Raw genomic sequence first — 18,268 nt, 5'->3', positions numbered from 1 at the left:
TTTGGCTGAAAGTTTAAAAAAAAAAAAAGAAAAGGAAAGAAAGAAAGAAATCAGCCTGAGTCAGGCATCTGGCCTGGAAAATTTCAGTCCAAACAGCTAGTTTGACAAAGTTATAAGCAACATAAAACAGGGCCCTATAAATGGATGTGTCAAGCAACCTTAATGACAGGTGGTGCTAGCACCTCCTCCCCCCACCTAATGTTTGTACAGCACCAAGCACAACTGGTCTCCAATCTTAGTTGGAGCTTCTAAGCACTACTGTAATACAAATAATATGTCCAGTCCTCCTTTGAAGTTCTAACTAGTTGCTTGGGATCAGGAAGCCACAACCACTGTGGTTCCCATGTGCTCAGACCCAGTGAAGAATCATGTTATGGCCTCACTTGACTCTGTCCAGTCACAACTTCTAGAGGCCTGCTCATAAGTCATAAGACTATTGTATCATCCATGGCTAAACATGAGCAAACTAAACTCAAGGGGCCCAGGAGAGCACAGAGAGAATGCATGATCATATTTTTAATTGATGACCAGTCTACCTTGAGCAGTGTCATTTTGGCATCTCAAGTGTGTGGAGTTTGTGGGTGAAGCTTAGACTACTACTACTTTTTTTCCCCCTCTCTCCCCATGTCTGGAAAAAAAAATCTCTCCTGACTGATATCCCAGAAGTCCCTTTGATTTCCATGGAGTTCTATGAGGTGTAAATCTGGGTGATATTTGACCTGACTTCATACTGCAGTTTCCCCCCACTAACGCTCCTGTTGACCATAAACATCAGCCCTTAATCTGTGCATCTGAAACATATTCAAATACAGTACCACATTATTTTTCTGCACAGAACAGAAAGCAGTTCAACACCAAAGGGAAACTACAGTACTGTACAGTACAGTACGGCTGTTACTCTGAAACCTACAGTACTGTTGTTACTAATAAGTTTTTGACTACAAATGACTGGTCATTTTACTAGGTGTCTCCTCAATACACCCATCAGATAAATTGTGGTTGAGATGCTGAAAGACTGCTTGGCATCATGGTTTTTTCAGTACAACTCTAGTCTATCAGTGTGCAGCTGTGAGAAAATCATCCCCCTCTGTAAAATAGAAGTTTACATCTTCTATTATAAAATATGCATATCTGAAGGATGAAACTTTGAAAGCACAAAATTCCAAAATTAAGGTTCCCATTTAACACAAAATATTATAAAACCAAAACAAACTTAGCAAGTAGCTTGAATTGTACTTTACCTCCCAATTATAGTTGACTGCCTTCTGGTCCTATCGCACATCCAGCCTCCACAGATTAGAAGAGCTGCTCAGACTTCTCATTTTCTTAACCATGTTAATGCAAATGCAAGGATCCCACTACACCATGACCTGCAGAATCCACCAAAGATGAGATTAAAATCCTTCAACCCTCTGTGCAACTGTATTAAGACCCTTACACCGAATTTCGGTGCTGAGGCTCAATGGAGAGTCGTATGAAGCATTTTGCTCAAAACAAACTGCTTGTCATTGATCCTGTTGAGGAACCACCGGGTTTTGATTTGTGTTGGAAAGGCTGGTGCAGATTGAATAGCATCTGGACAGCTCATGGGAGATGTGGACAAACCCCCTTTAAATGGAAAATGAGGCAAACACCTGTATGTAACTGTGATCACCAGGCACAAACAATAGAGTGCATCGTATCTGAGTGTTCCGTTTGTTCTTTTTCTGGGGCCCTGAAGGATATTCAGCAGCTCACTTCTGTGGTAATGTGCTGGCTGTCAAACTTAGATATAAATTTGTAGTTGTTGCTACCTACCCAAGCTACATGAAAGCAGGACCGGCTTTAGGCACCAGCAAAGCAAGCACATGCTTGGGACGGCACAATTGCAGGAACGGCATTCTGGCCATCTTTTTTTGGGGGGGGGGGGCAAAAAACCAAGAGCTGGCCCTGCATGAAAGAAGGAGAAGACAGCAGAACTTCAGATTTACAAACACCCCAGGAATAGAAGTTGTTCATAACTCTGAAATGTTCATAACTCTGAACAAAACGTCAAGGTTGTTCTTTCAAAAGTTTACAACTGAACATTGGCTTAATACAGTTTTGAAACTTTACTATGCATAAGAAATTCTGCTTTCCCTTTATTTTTTAGTAGTTTACATTTAACAAGTACTGTACTGTATTTACTTTTTTGTGTATATGTCTCTGCTGCTGTCTGATTGCATACTTCCAGTTTCAAATGAGGTGTGTGGTTGAGCAGTCAGTTCGTAAGTCTGGTGTTAGTCACTCTGAAGTTCTACTGTATCCCCATAACCACCTTCTATGTACTCTTTCCCTTCATCCTTCTAATCTTTTTCTCTGTTCCTCTTCTGTCTTCCCACCTTTAGTTTAGACTGGAAGTTCTTTTGGTCAGGGGTTGTCTTTTATTACCATGTTAAGTGCTATGCACACCTGTGGTGCTATATGTAGAGAGGTTAGTCATAATTACACATGCTAAGGCTGAGTCATTCAAAGTTGTCAGATTGTGAACCACTTAAAACTGAGATTCTCTTATGGCACTTCCCCTCACTACCGCACACATTCTTTGTGGCATCATTAATGCCTGGGTATGATGGTGTTGTGGCTTTTTTAAAGAACATTTGCAAAGTATTAAGGAGAAAAGATTTTAAAAATAACTGCTTTAATGAGCTGGATAGCTACTTGGTTATATTCCCCCCATTTTGTAGTTGAACTATTTCCTTTCCCTCCTTGCAGGATGTCAACCTTAATTCCCTGCTCCACCACAGACTTCCTGTGTGACCTTGGGCAAGTCACTTAAACTCTCTGTGCTTCAGTTCCCCATCTGTAAAATGGGGGTAATAGCACTTCCCCACCTCACAGAGGTATTATGAGGGTAAATACATTAAAATTTTTGAGATCTACTGCTGGGAAGTGATATAGTAGAGACAGGAATTATTATTAATAGTATGTAGAAGTAGTTGTACCGAGTTGTCTCATAGTGCTTGCAGCTCCCACATTCTCTCCAGGTCACCTGACAGTTTGTTCTTCTCTGGTCTAATCAAGAATTGATTGTACTTGGATTAACAACAAAGAAACTTATCAGTCTTTAGATCCTAAGCACAACCTAAATGAAGGAACTCTGCTCGAAAACTGACACGTGCCCAATTGCATTTCTTTAGAACGGCAAACTCACTTCTTGTTTCAATTGCACATTCTTCAGAGGTGTGATGGAAGCAGCTTTGCTAACTAATTGAAGGTGCCTCACAAACCACAATTGTAACAGACAGTGTATTAAAGTACACAACTATGAGCAGTGTGGCCTAGTTAATTATAAGAGTTTCCAGGAACATGGCATATTTTGGGAATTACAATCTGTACACGTATTGAACTGTAGCAGGAATGATTATCAGCATAGTTTCTGTCCACAGCCAACCAGACTGTAGTAATATCCCAAAGGATTCTAATATCTGAAAAAACAGGACATACATATATTGCTCTTGCAACAGTTGATGACATTACCAACTCATACAATGCAGGAACTAAATTCCCTAGATCATTTCTTTACACAGTGCTAATGATTCCAGAGATTATTACAGAATATCTTAAGTTACACCCTGATGGTAGAGACTGAGCTGGAAATAAAGTAGATGCACTCTCCCAGGCTCTGCTCACAAAGAAAGATCAATCTGCTTGGTATGCCAAAATAAGAAACCACTTACTGTAGAATGTGCAGGTTTTCCTGCATGATCTGCCATTTTAACAACAGTTAACAATTTTGTCAATTAAATTATGGTCATTGTTATGCTTCAAAGTTAACAGCCACTGAAACAAATGGGGCAATTCATGTTTCTCTGAATCATTGTTTCAGGTTGTCTGTGGAATCAGGGAGATATCACTCCACTGTGTTAGACTTGGTTCACATTTGAAAATTTTTCAACCATAAGAGCTAGAGAATTGATGTTAATTGAAAGTTTAGAGTTTGGAGCACAAGATGAGGTAGGATCAGAGTCTAAAATAGGGAAAGAATAAGTAAATAATTACTTAGACAAGATAGATGTCTTCAAATCACCATGGCCTCATGAAATGCATCCTAGAATACTCAAGAAGCTGACTGAGGAGATATCTGAGCCATTAGCACTTATCTGTGAAAAGTCATGGAAGACAGGAGACATTCTAGAAGACTGGAAAAGGGCAAATATAATGCCCATCTATAAAAAGGGAAATAAGGACAACCCGGGGAATTACAGACCAGTCAGCTTAACTTCTGTACCTGGAAAGATAATGGAGCAAATAATTAAGCTATCAATTTGCAAACACCTAGAAGATAATAAGGTGATAAATAACAGTCAGCATGAATTTGTCAAGAACAAATCTTGTCAAACCAACCTGATAGCTTTCTTTGACAGGGTAACAAGTGGTAGATGTGGTCTATCTTTACTTTAGTAAGGCTTTTGATACTGTCTCTTGTGACCTTCTCATAAACAAACTAGGGAAATACAACCTAGATGGAGTTACAAAAAGGTGGGTGCATAACTGGTTGGAAAACCGCTCCCAGAGAGTAGTTATCAGTGGTTCACAGTCATGCTGGAAGGGCATAATGAGTGGGTTCCCGCAGGGATCAGTTCTGGGTCCAGTTCTGTTCAACATCTTCATCAATGATTTAGATAATGGCATAGAGAGTACACTTATAAAGTTTGTGGACGGTACCAAGCTGGGAGGGGTTGCAAGTGCTTTGGAGGATAGGATTAAAATTCAAAATGATCTGGACAAACTGGAGAAATGGTCTGAAGTAAATAGGATGAAATTCAATAAGGACAAATGCAAAGTACTCCATTTAGGAAGGACCAATCAGTTGCACACATACAAAATGGGAAATGACTGCTTAGGAAAGGGTGCTGTGGAAATGGATCTGGGGGTCATAGTGGATCACAAGCTAAATATGAGTTAAAAGTGTAATGCTGTTGCAAAAAAAGCAAACATCATTCTGGGATGTATTAGCAGGAGTATTGTAAGCAAGGCACGAGAAGTAATTCTTCCGCTCTCCTCTGCACTGATTAGGCCTCAGCTAGAGTATCATGTCCAGTTCTGGGTGCCACATTTCAGGAAAGATGTCGACAAATTGGAGAAAGTCCAGAGAAGAGTAACAAAAATGATTAAAGGTTTAGAAAACATGACATATGAGGGAAGATTGAAAAAATTGGGTTTGTTTAGTCTGGAGAAGAGAAGACTGAGAGGGGACCTGGTAACAGTTTTCAAGTACATAAAAGGTTGTTACAAGGAGGAGGGAGAAAATTATCATTCTTAACCTCTGAGGATAAGACAAGAAGCAATGGGCTTAAATTGTAGCAAGGGAGGTTTAGGTTGTACATTAGGGAAAACTTCCTAACTGTCGGAGTGGTTAAGCACTGGAATAAATTGCTTAGGGAGGTTGTGGAATCTCCATCATTGGGGATTTTTAAGAGCAGGTTGGACAAGCACCTGTCAGGGATGATCTAGATAACACTTAGTCCTGCCTTGAGTGCCGGGGACTGGACTAGATGACCTCTCGAGGTCCCTTCCAGTTCTATGATTCTATGATAGCCTCTTCAAAAAATAAAATAAAAGTGCTGTCTTGCTAAGCCAGTGTGAGCCATTCTAGTGTGTCCTTGCTTGAAACCCTGCACTCCGGTAAGTGAAGGAAGGACTGATTTTATGGACCATTGTTTTATTTTTTAAGTGTCATATTACTGACAAGATACAGCTGTCATTACAAGGGAAGAAATTTCATTTTAAACCCTGTTTTTAAAAATGTTTATAACTTTCTGGGAAAGTGGGGGAATGGCTGATATTTTTTCCCCGTCAGTCCAAAGATGAATTTTTTTTTTTAAATTTAACATTTTGTTCAGTAATTTTGAATTAACAGATCATGGTAATAGAAGACTTTCCCAGCACACTCTCTTTTGCATTCTCATGACTCCCAAAATTTAAACTTGCCGTGGACTTGCTTGTCATAAAGATGGATACCATGGATTGTTTGGACAAAACTTAATGAAAAAATTGTATTGAAAATTGTGTACTACATGTGTTTGGTATTCCACTTTCCACTAAGGGCCAAATTCTGTCAATTCCGCCTATCCCCATTGACTAAATGAGAACCATCTACATAGAATGGGACTGAATTTTGCCCTAAGCTTTTAACTTGCTAGGCAGGATTCACATACTACGTGTTAAGATAAATGCACCTTTGTATAGTTTAATTACTAATCAATTTATTTGAATGTCTCATAACTCTTAAAGTTGCAGAGCTTGAGTTACAAAAAAGGACTTGGTGTGTTTATGTGCTGTCTTTTAAATAAACACAGGTGTACAGATCCAGGGCATTCCCTTTTATATCCACTTTCTCCATTCTTTTGATGTATTAACTGATTCTGTTAGCAATCTGCTGTTGAATAAAATCATTAATGAAAAGAGGCCATTCCACCAGTGATGTCTGTTGTATTCATTGCATGGAAATGATCCACAAAGAAGGGCTGCTTCACATTATAGTGTAGATTTGTAGAATAGTGCAAGTACAAACATCAAACTGAGATCGACAGATATTCCACGTGCTTCCTTCAACACTGAATGTCCCTGGGCATTACATTTCCCTGTATTCCAAAAGAATAAATTCAGTATACATCAGGTCCTCCAGGTCACAGTGCTTGTTTTACTGCTGTAAAAAGAGCCCGCAGGGCTTTTTTAAAGCTGGAAGGGCTTCACCAACTCATCCTATGGAAAGTAATTGTTCCTGTTTTTGGTGTAAACTGGATACGTTCAGGTGCTCATTAGAAGAACCAACTCCAAGGATGCTGTAACACAGGGTTACAACCTTCGGCATGCAGCCCATCAGGGTAATCCACTGGTGGGCTGTGAAACATTTTGTTTACGTTCACCATCTGCAGGCACAGTCCCCCGCAGCTCCCAGTGGCCGTGGTTCGCCATTCCTCGCCAATGGGAGCTGTAGGAATTTAGGGGAGGAGAATTGAGCCCCAGTTTATTACAGAACTCGTTGTTATGTGGGTTGGGGACTGTTTTGCCTCAATTACTGTTGCTCTATCTTGAGTAACATGCTTTCCCTATGGAGACTGAGAGTTGGAATTTTAATGGACCAGTATGTTCAGTTCTCATGTGGTTCAGTTTGGAAGAATTGAAACTCAACGTATTAAACACTGTGGTTCAAGTTCCATTTGGGACATGTCTGTCATGAAAGCTTGTTGACTTTGGGCCTGCTCCAAAGTCCATTGGAGACTGTGGAAAGACTATATTGACTTCAGTGGACTTTGGAACAGGCCATTTATGAATATTGAATTAATAACTTGTCTTTGCTTTTAAGACCCTTGATGCTGAAGCCCTGTCCTGTCGCCTCTTGGTTAGCATCTAGCCTTTGACCTCTGCTTTCCCTCAGATACCATTGTGCTTTTCCCAATGCTGCCACTGGGAGAAGCATAGTGGAAAAATCTGCAACACCACTATATTGTCCTTGAAATTCCTCCTTAAAACCCACCAGTGTGATGCGTGTCCCCTCCACCCCCAAAGAAAAAGACAGTGGCTAGGAGGCTAGTGTTGTGACTGCTGTTTATTATTCTAATCATAATTGTCTCATTGATACCTTGTGTGTGTCATCCCCTCCTCCCCATTTGTTTGTTATATTCACTTATTGATACTCTTAGATTGTAAATTCTTTGGTACAAGAGACTGTCTTTTCACGTGGCATGTCCTATGCCTAGCACTAATAAGATCCAAACCTTGATTAGGGCCTCTAGATGCTTCCTTACTAGAAAATATAAATAATAATAAAGGCATTAATTGTGGACTGCAAGACCTCTTAATGTCTGGTAACCTATATACCAAAGCCTTGCATAAAATATTTACAGGAAGAATGAAATGCTGTTTCACATTAAGCAGATTATACAGCTAAAATTATTTAGCTCAGAGAGGAGTCTGAAATCACAATGTCATGGTGAAGGTGCGGAACAATATATAGCCATGGATTGGTGTTTATGATGTTGGAATTACTATCTTAAATGACAGGTTTCAGAGTAGCAGCTGTGTTAGTCTGTATTCGCAAAAAGAAAAGCAGTACTTGTGGCACCTTAGAGACTAACCAATTTATTTGAGCATAAGCTTTCGTGAGCTACAGCTCACTTCAACCACTGAATGCATTCGATGAAGTGAGCTGTAGCTCACGAAAGCTTATGCTCAGATAAATTTATTAGTCTCTAAGGTGCCACAAGTACTCCTTTTCTTTTTATCTTAAATGAAGATCTAATCAGGCTGCATATAACATGATAGACTCTTTGCTGATTTTAGGTTTGTGGCATTTGGTTTATTCATATTCTGGCTGTCAGTTGGAGTTGTAGTGAGAATCACATCTTGAAATGCTATGAAAGCCGTATGATTGCAAGGACAATCACATTGGACTGATCCAGCCAGGGATGGTGATCTATTGTCTTTGATGTACACTTCCGTATACAATAAGTATGTCATACTGCAAAGTGCAAGAGGTCCATTGATAAGTTTTTAACAGGACTAATTAGAATGGCTCAGCTGGGCATATCTCTGTACTCTTTGTGCATAGAATTTTCAATGTAAGATTTATTTTTCGGAACTAAGGTCAGGCATAATGGTTCATCACCATGAAATCTGTTATTTTACTTAGCATCCTTCAAACAAATTTGAGGAGATGAACACGATTAGTGATATCAGACTTTCCTTGTAAATTTTGTCCAGAACTTTGTCACCAACGCTTTTTTTTTAAAAAAATGTTTCTTTGATAGTGGGTGTGCGACATGTCCAAAAAATAATAATTTAGCTTGTGGGATCAAAAATAGAAAGATACAGATTGTTCCCTGTTTTCTTATTAGAAATAATTATGCAACAGAAGACACATGAGACTGTAGGTTCATAATAACCTTCATGTCATAGAGGGTCTCTTATTGTATGATCACTTTCCCTTTGTTCACTTGCTGAAGTGTTGCATAATCCTTTAAAGATATGCCACGTTGCTATATCTGTCTTTATAACTTGAAATGTAAACTTCAAAAAATGCACAGTATAGCCTGTATGTATTCTAAAAATGGAAGACATGATGAGATATATTTCTATAATTTATGCTTCTTTTTTTGATGTTACGCCAGGCAACATCATCAATGTGCTCTTGGTCATTAAGGCTTGCGCCTGCACCCAAAGAAGTAAATGTGGGTATTGTCATTGGCATCAAATAGAGCAGAATCGAGCCCTCAGTTTCTAGCCTTGCACATGTGGGATCTGGTGGCAACTCACTTCCCCAGCTTGTCTAATAGTGTCCTAATTTAAGAGTAGCAGCAAAGCTCACCTGTTTAATCAGACTGTTGCTGTGGTTCTAGGTGTGGAATTTTATACTCCTTGACTATTGGCAAGCCAGTTGAATATATATCAGTAAAAACAGACATTTCAACCAAAATAATGAACTTAAGTCAGAGAAAGTCTTGTACAACAGTACAAATTTTCTTGAAGGACAATATCTTGTTCTACATTCATTCTAGAACCTAATTGTTTGCTTTGTTTCCTCACAGATGAGTCACCTCCTAAGGAAGTCAGCAGGGTAAGTACTGCTTTACAGATATCTCTCCATCCCACACTAGAAAAAAAAAAGAGGTCTCTCTGGCCCACTGGTCACCTGAGGTAACTTTCTTTCAGTCTCTGATCAAGGCTATGCTCTATTCCCTGAATGAATCAGATCTCCAGAGAAGTATATCTAACTGACAACTTGCAGAGCAATTAAAATACTAAATCCTATTATTCAAAACATTTGATTAGTTGTAAATGAGTGACGGTCATGTCTTTTCATTAGCAAAATAAGGGAGCTTATACAGGAGCTACTGGTATGATCCCATGTGAACAAGGCTGCTTAAACGAAAACAGGAAATTCATAGCAACTTTGAATGTTCTGACTAGTTGTTAATATGACTACCCACTATTTAATCAGTATTACTACCATGAGAGATGGCATGCATGATACTATTGAAGAGGAAACAAGGCAAGGATTATGTCCTATATAATTCTGCCCTTTGAGATATGGTAGGGTACCGAAGAACTAAATTCATTGTTGTAAAATATTTTGCAATCTATTGAATGAAAACTAATATGACACAACTTCAGTGTTTGAGAATTATGTATTTCTTTCTGTCTCAGTGCCCTATTTATCTGGGTGATATATACAATGAACAAATACTTCATGTTGAAAGAGTTACCATAGTCTACCATGTAGTATCTTGTGGTAACTAGGTGGTGATGTCTTTCTGCTCCCATGTTGTACCTTGATATTTTGGTAAATAATTCTGCTCTATTTGCATTCTTAACCTTCCATCTGCCACACAAACAAATGGTTGCCACCTTTTTTATTCCTTCTAAACACACTTCTCTGCTTTTCCCTTTTTCACTGTGGACTCTCTTCCACCAGTGACATTACCATGTCTGTCATCTCATGAGCCAGTCATAGATATAATCATGTAATTAAGGGACATCAACAGCCTTTTCTACACTTCGCTTTTGAATGGTAGATTTGCTTGATGCATCAGCCCTAGCCAAACGATGGTCTTTTTCAGTGCCTTTTTTCTTTCACACCTATTAATGCTACCCTCACAGCGGGGAAAAAAAAAGGAACATTAGCCCAATAACCATCAATCTTATGATAACTTTGAATAAGCTAAAGGTAGAAAGTTTTATAGACAGTCAAGTTCAGTATCTCTTTCAATCAGAATATTTGTTTACATTTTTTCCTCAAGATTTACAAATGTTATTTGATTTTGTTGATACGTTTTTCATGTAGCAACTTTAATTTTTAACAGTATCAAAAGTCACCACAGAAGACTACAACATAGAAAAACAAATCTAGAGTAACAATACTATTACTTTTAAAGGAATTTAAGTATATACTGCACTTAAAGGTAAAACCAACAGTAATCAGTTTATTATTTAAGCATATTTTCAACACATTTGTCATCCAAACCTTTTAGTATATCTGTCTGTGAGGGAGAAGTGATAATAAAATAACCTTTTAAGAAACCTTCTGCCCAGAAATAGGTTAGAATCTTTTAAATGGGTGGAAATTTAAAGATTAAGGACCTACTATAAAGTCAATCTTTCCAAATTTCTTAAACATTACTAAGATCACGTCTTGACATGATTATAATCCTTATAACAATGACACAGCATAAAATAAAAGTTAGACAAGGAAGAGGAAATAAAAAAGCATTGTGTAGCATTAGTTACTTTTCTGACACTATCCTGGTATTTAAGTTATTAATATAAATAATTATACATGTGTAAAATAATTACTCTCAAACAAATACAGTAGCATCAGTATCTGAATCAGGACTAGCCTTTCAGGTTTCAGTTTCACACCCAGAATTGTATTGTACATCTGCAGTTTTCATCTTCACTGTGGTCTGAGTCTTTAAGGGGATAAGTCTAGTAGAGACTGTTTATCCAAGATATGTGAAATCTGTTGAAATTCCGGGGATTACATGCATGGTTTTTTGAACCCAACTACTGAGTGCTAATTGTGTACTGTAATCTTGAAAACCGTATCTTGTTTTACGAAAGAAATAAGCATTGTACAATTCATCTTTTCCAGGCATGCACTTACAAAACTGTTAGTCGCTATCAGAAAGATGTTTCTATGGCAAGAGTCCTAGACTGAACGGATAGTGGGTTGCTTGGCCCAATTGCCACAGTTCTTTAGGGGTTGATTTGCCACTCATACAACTCAGCACTAACTCCCTATCACAATCCACACAAAGGAACACAAAATTTTCCAGCATAAACCACACGCAAATCAACACACAAACCCCCAGCACAGTCCCCAGACAAAAATCAGTCAAACCACCCACAAAGCAATACAATCAGCACACACACTGACCCCAGACACACACAGCCCCTCACTGTAACATGCACCTCTCATTTGCCACCCACACAAATCAACACATATCTCCCAGCACAATGCACACATTTGCGCAAGTCATCAGTTTAAGGCTTGTTAGAGCTACCTGGGCATGGAGTCTAGAACCTTCTACCCCTACCACCTCCCTAACTAGCTGCCAATATGGAGAGTTCTGCAAACAGTCACTTGGTTGAGCTGTGCATGCATCAAACCTAGATTCATTAAAATGATCATGGTGTGGAAGGGGTAACTAATGAGAGGGTAACTAGTGTGTAACTGCTGTTTTCTTAACCAAAATCATAGAAAAGAAGAAACGCCACCTCACTCATCTCAGAACAGTCTGAACCTAATTGTAATTTGTCATATTTACCATATAAAAGCATAAACTTGAGCAGCGAAGCCAAAGGTATCATGTGCGTGTGTGTATGTAATTCTGAGTATTGAATTTTCCCCTTAGTTTCCTCCAAAACATCCTGTACGGTGGGAGAAATTTGTGCCTTTTTAGTTTTTCTAGTTTCTGTAAAATCAAAATCTATTTCTGAATAAATAAAAGTTCCTGAGAATGGAGATGTTTAGTTTCCTTACCTGTAGTTTTATTTCTCACAATGGAGGGAATCAACTGGTATTATCATTACTCATTAGGTAAGCCTTACTAATTTCACAGCAATACAGGCATCTTAAGCACTTCCCCCCGACCACGCTTTCCTTCCTCCCGGCTTTGAGTTCAGACTCCTTTTGTGAGTCTGCTGCAGGACCATACTCTTATTACAGGTGAAATCTTCTGAAGCTGAAACTATGTAAACTAGTTAGAAGAGAGAGGTAATACCACTGTAAGTTGTAAATTTAATAGAATAAAGACTATAACATCTACAGTCTGTTTTATCAAAAACATTTTGATATATAGGAAGAGTTTATCCAAGCCAGATGCTTTCTGTTATGGGAAATAAAATTTACAAGTAAGGAAACGAATTGTCTCTTTCTCAGTCGTGGATAGTCATGTATCTGGACATTGCTTACGGGAAGTAATAAGAAGTAGGCTGATTCTTAGAGTGACAGCTGGTTCCCAAAATAAGTGGAAGGGCTGCAAATAGCAATCTGCACCTCCCACCAGTTCCCGCTCCCCCGAGGTTGATTGTATTTTTGAAGTGAAAAACTGGGGCACCTTACAGAAAAGGAAAGTGTGGGAGAAAACAATAGTTTTACCCTGTTACTCCTTAAGTATTCTCTCGTAAAGCAATTTCTGCTCCTCCAATCTAGGTCTGATCCTACCATCTCCTGCTCAATTCACACACAATCTCATTCATCAGTTGACTCCCCTGCCAACCTGACACATACTTTTCCAGCTCACAACCTGCCAAATCCTCACCAGCTCAAGAAATAGCCCTCCACATACTCACTCTCCTCTTCCTACTTAACATTTCTATAGTGTGACAAAGTTCCTGTTCCACCCTGATGGGTCTTGCACTTATTGGCGGATTTGCTCCCCTTGGAGCTTCACGGCAGCCCTCAGCTTGGCCGTTTTTCTGAATTCACAGTCCAGATCAACTCCTCCTGTGTCTGACCAGGAGTTGGGAGGATTTGGGGGGAACCCGGGACTGCCCTCTACTCCGGGTTCCAGCCCAGGGCCCTGTGGAATGCAGCTGTCTAGAGTGCCTCCTGGAACAGCTGTGCGAGAGCTACAACTCCCTGGGCTACTTCCCCATGGCCTCCTCCCAACACCTTCTTTATCCTCACCATAGGGCCTTCCTCCTGGTGTCTGAAAATGCTTGTACACCTCAGTCCTCCAACAGTCCGCATTCTCACTCTCAGCTCCTAGTGCCTCTTGCTCCCAGCTCCTCACACTCACACCACAAACTGAAGTGAGCTCCTTTTTAAAACCCAGGTGCCCTGATTAGCCTGCCTTAATTGATTCTAGCAGCTTCTTGATTGGCTGCAGGTGTTCTAATCAGCCTGTCTTAATTGTCTCCAGAAGATTCCTGTTTCAAAAAAAATCTTCCCTGTTATCTTACCCAGGGAAAAGGGACCTACTTAATCTGGGGCTAATATACCTGCCTTCTATTACTTTTCTATAGCCATCTGGCCCGACCCTGTCACATATACACCCCACCCCCCACCCCCGCTCAACACTATGGGGTTGGGCAACTTGGGACGTCAGGCAGTGTACTTGTGACAAGCCATCTGCATTGCCATGGTGGCTTCCAGCCCAGTGTTATATGGTGAATTGGAAAGGTTGTAGGGACAGGAACCATCTGTTCACCCTTGCGTTCTTCTCTTTATTTTGCTGCATCCACTGGAAGGATGCATGGTCGGTCACAAGGGTAAACCGTCATCCCAGAAGGTAATAACATAGGGTTTCCATGGCCCATTTCACAGCTAGGCACTCTCTTTCAACCACGGCATACTTCTGCTCTCTCTCTCGAGAGGAGTTTCTTGCTGAGGTAGAGGATTGGCTGTTCTTCATCTCCGACCATCTGCGATAGGACAGCTCCCAATCCTACTTCAGATGCATCTGTTTGTAAAATGAATTCTTTGTTGAAGTCTGGGGCTATAAGCATGGGGTTACTGCAGAGGGCTGTCTGTAGATCCATGAATGTTTTCTCTGCAGCATCTGTCCACTTCACCATGTCTGGACCCTGGGCTTTTATCAGGTCTGTCAGGGGACTCGCTCTGGTAGCAAAATGGGGAATAAATCGTCGGTAGTACCCCACCACACCCAGGAATGCCCAGACTTGCTTTTTCCGATTCGGCCAGGGCCAATTTTGGATAGCCTCTAGTTTGTTTAGTTGGGGCTTGATGATGCCCCTTCCTACAATGTAGCCAAGGTATTTAGCCTCGGCTAGCCCTATAGCACACTTGGCTGGGTTGGCTGTGAGGCCAGCCCGTCTTAGCGTGTCCAGAACTGCTTCCACCTTTCCTAAGTGGGTTTCCCAGTCGGGGGTGTGAATAACCACATCATCCAGGTATGCCACTGCATAACTGGTATGGGGCCATAGGAGCTTGTCCATAAGACGTTGGAAGGTGGCAGGTGCCCCATGCAGTCCAAAAGGAAGAACAGTATATTGAAACAGACCCTCTGGTGTAGAGAATGCCGTCTTTTCTTTCTCATCTTTGGCAAAGGGAATCTGCCAGTATCCCTTTGTTAAATCAAGGGTGGTCAAAAATCGGGCATTGCCCAGGTGGTCAGCTAACAAATCGATACGGGGTATGGGGTATGCATCGAATTTGGATATCTCATTCAGCTGGCGAAAGTCATTACAAAACCTAGAGGTGCCATCAGGTTTGGGCACCAACACAATCGGGCTTGACCACTGACTGTGGGACTCTTTGATGACTCCCAGCTCCAACATCCTTTTTACCTCTGCCTTGATCTCTTCCCTTTTTGCTGCTGGGACCCGATAGGGCCTTAAAGTTACCTTTGCCCCAGGGTCTGTGATAATGTAGTGATATGCTTTGGTGGTCCGACCTGGTTTGGTTGAAAACACGTCCTGGTATCGGTTGATCATCTCAGTTACCTCCTTCGGGTTTGGTGTCAGATCAGTGGATATCCTGATCTGCTCCTGCCATATTATTTCCCTGGATGGGGGTCTCTTGGGCCACTACACACACCTCTCGTTGGTGCCAAAGCTTTAAGAGGTTAATGTGATTAAATTTGTTCTTGTTTCCGGCGTCCTGGTTGCCACACGGTGTAGGTTAGTTCCCCCGCGGGTTCAACCACCTCATAGGGCCCCTGCCATTGGGCCAAAAGCTTGCTTTCTGCCGTGGGTACCAACACCATCACCCGATCCCCTGGTTGGAACTGTCGGACTTTTGCCTGGCGATTGTAATGGGTTTGCTGGGCCTCCTGCGCCTTTTCCAAATGTTCCCTTACAATAGGGGTGACCTGGGCTATCCATTCTCGCATCTGCAACATATGGTCAATTATATTTCTTCCCTTATTGGGTTCCTCTTCCCAGATTTCTTTTGCAATATCTAGTATGCCACGGGAGTGGCGTCCATACAATAATTCAAAGGGGGAAAACCCAGTTGAGGCCTGAGGTACCTCCCGGATTGCAAACATAAGGTAGGGTAGTAGGGTGTCCCAATCCTTCCCGTCTCGACTTACCACTTTCCTTATCGTTGCCTTGAGGGTTCGGTTAAATCTTTCTACTAGCTGTGATGGGGCAAGGCCAGATGGCTATGGAAAAGTAGTGGGAGATAGATAGATATATTAGCTCCAGGCTAAACAAATCCCTAGTTAAAACTAGTTAACTAAACTTGTTAAAAGCCTCCCAGTTAGTCAGGTGGGGTTGCATATCAGGAACTGTGGGAGGAAGTTGCGCTGTTGGAGAGACTGAGTAGTACACACCATATCAGGCACAAGGAAGGAGGCCCTGAGGTAAGGGTGAACTGGAGCTTGAGGAAGTGAGGGCTGCTGTGCGGGAAGTAGCCCAGGGAATTGTACGTCATGTTTAAAAGGTCAGCTACCATAGCTGATACTATTAGGGTCCCTGGGCTGGAGTCCGGAGTAGAGGGTGGGCCCGGGCTCCCCCCCACCTTTGCCCCCTGATTAATCACTGAGACTGGGAGATAACAGAGACTGTGGAAGGAAGGATAACTTCTCACCTCCCTTGCTGGCTTATGATGAAAATGGCTCAGTAGACTGTGACCCTTGTCTCTAGAGAGAGAAGGGTTACATGGAGGGTCACAGTGAGCCTCTGAGGCTAGTGAAATCCGTCAGGAAACGTGGGACCCACGGAGGCAAGGACAGAGCTTTGTCACACAGCCCATCGGTCTGCGGATAATAAACTGAAGTTCTCAGGGTATGTATATGGAGCAGCGTACAGAGGTCCTTCATTAGCTTCGACATAAATGGGGTACCTTGGTCTGTTAATATCTCCTTTGGTAGCCCCACTCAGGCAAAGATTCCCACCAACTCTTTAGCTATTGTTTTAGAGGCCGTGTTCCGCAAGGGGACGGTTTCTGGGTAGCGAGTAGCATAATCTAGAACGACAAGTATATATTGGTGGCCCCAGGCTGTCTTCTCCAGGGGTCCCACTAGATCCATGGCTGTTCGCTCCAAGGGGACCTCTATGATGGGAAGGGGTACTAAAGGTGCCCTCAAGTGGGGACGGGGACTGTGCAGCTGACACTCCGGGCAGGACGCACAGTACCTCCGCACTTCTTCGTGTACTCCGGGCCAGAAGAATCGTCTCAGGACCCACGCCAGGGTTTTCTCTACCCCCAGTTGCCCCCCCAAAAGATGACTATGGGCCAGATTTAATACAGCATTCTGGTGTCTTTGAGGTACTAGGATCTGCTGTACCTTTTGCTGCTGTAGTGGTGCAACCCAGTATAAGAGATTCTTCTTCATTATGAAGTAGGGTCCTGATTCCTGGGTTTTCCCTTCCACGGGGACCCCATCTATTTCGGTCACCTCCTTCCTAATGTTGTCGTACCTTGGGTCTTCAGCCTGGTCCCGTCCAAAATTTCCTGTCCTGGGGCTAATCTGCCCGAGATCTAGGAGGCCAGTCTCTGTTGCCTCTACTGGTTCAGAGGCTTTAGGGTGTGGGACAGACTCGGGTGCTTCTCCCTCCTGGGTGACCTCCTTTTCAGGTGCTCGGGTCCACATACCTATGAGAGCGACCCTCTGGCTTTGGGCCAGTATTCGGGTTCCCAAGGCCTTAGCTGCCCTTCTTTCCCTTTTCATCTTTCTATGCTGTCTGGGAGTTGAGAACAAATCTGGGGATATTTCAGAGAAGGTTGGGGGTTGATAGTCTACTGTGGATGCCTCACTACTTTCAGGGCTTCCCCCTTTCTCCAATTCTCCTACCGGGTGTAAGTCTTCAAACCCTGGGAAGTCCCTCCCTATGAGCACTGGGTAGGGGAGTTTAGGGACTACATCTGCTGCTACCTCAGTAATGTTCCCCTGAATCTCGATTTTTACTGGGATGGTGGGGTAATAACCAACTGACCCATGGACACGTTATCCCCATATGCTTAGCCCACAGCAGCTGACTATGTTTCACAAGCTTCCCCGAGACAAGTGTGTTAGCACTCCCCGAATCAACCAGTGCTGTGGTCTCTACCCCATTTAGCTTCACTGGTCTAGTGTACATATGTGGGATTAGTGAGACCCCCACAAGGTGGATTAGGGAGCATGGGTCTGCCCAGTTCCCCAGGTTACACTGCATAGGCTCCTCTGCATTGGGACACTGTGCAGCTATGTGTCCCCACTCCCCGCAGGCGTAACATCTGTATGAAGCCCTTGACATTCCCCTGTCTCTTGGTTTGGGTAGTCTAACATCACGATCCTCTTCCCCCTCAGTGCTCCGACTCTTTGTGGCTTCTGGTGGGCCTTCAGCCCCTCTC

The 18,268-nt window shown here is 42.0% G+C and overlaps 1 protein-coding gene across 1 annotated transcript in view; it reads left to right on the top strand.

The window, feature by feature from the left end:
* Positions 1 to 18,268, top strand: part of PDE10A (phosphodiesterase 10A) — a 279,677-nt gene that overhangs the window by 154,788 nt on the left and 106,621 nt on the right. The window contains exon 3 of the mRNA XM_077811808.1: positions 9,552 to 9,580. Coding sequence (XP_077667934.1) covers positions 9,552 to 9,580 — 29 coding nt within the window. The remainder of the gene's footprint in view (positions 1 to 9,551; positions 9,581 to 18,268) is intronic.

Source organism: Eretmochelys imbricata, chromosome 3 (assembly GCF_965152235.1).
Source record: "Eretmochelys imbricata isolate rEreImb1 chromosome 3, rEreImb1.hap1, whole genome shotgun sequence".
NCBI lineage: Eukaryota > Metazoa > Chordata > Testudines > Cheloniidae > Eretmochelys > Eretmochelys imbricata.
Note: the sequence above shows the minus strand (reverse complement) of the source record. Positions and strands in the feature narration are given on the sequence as shown.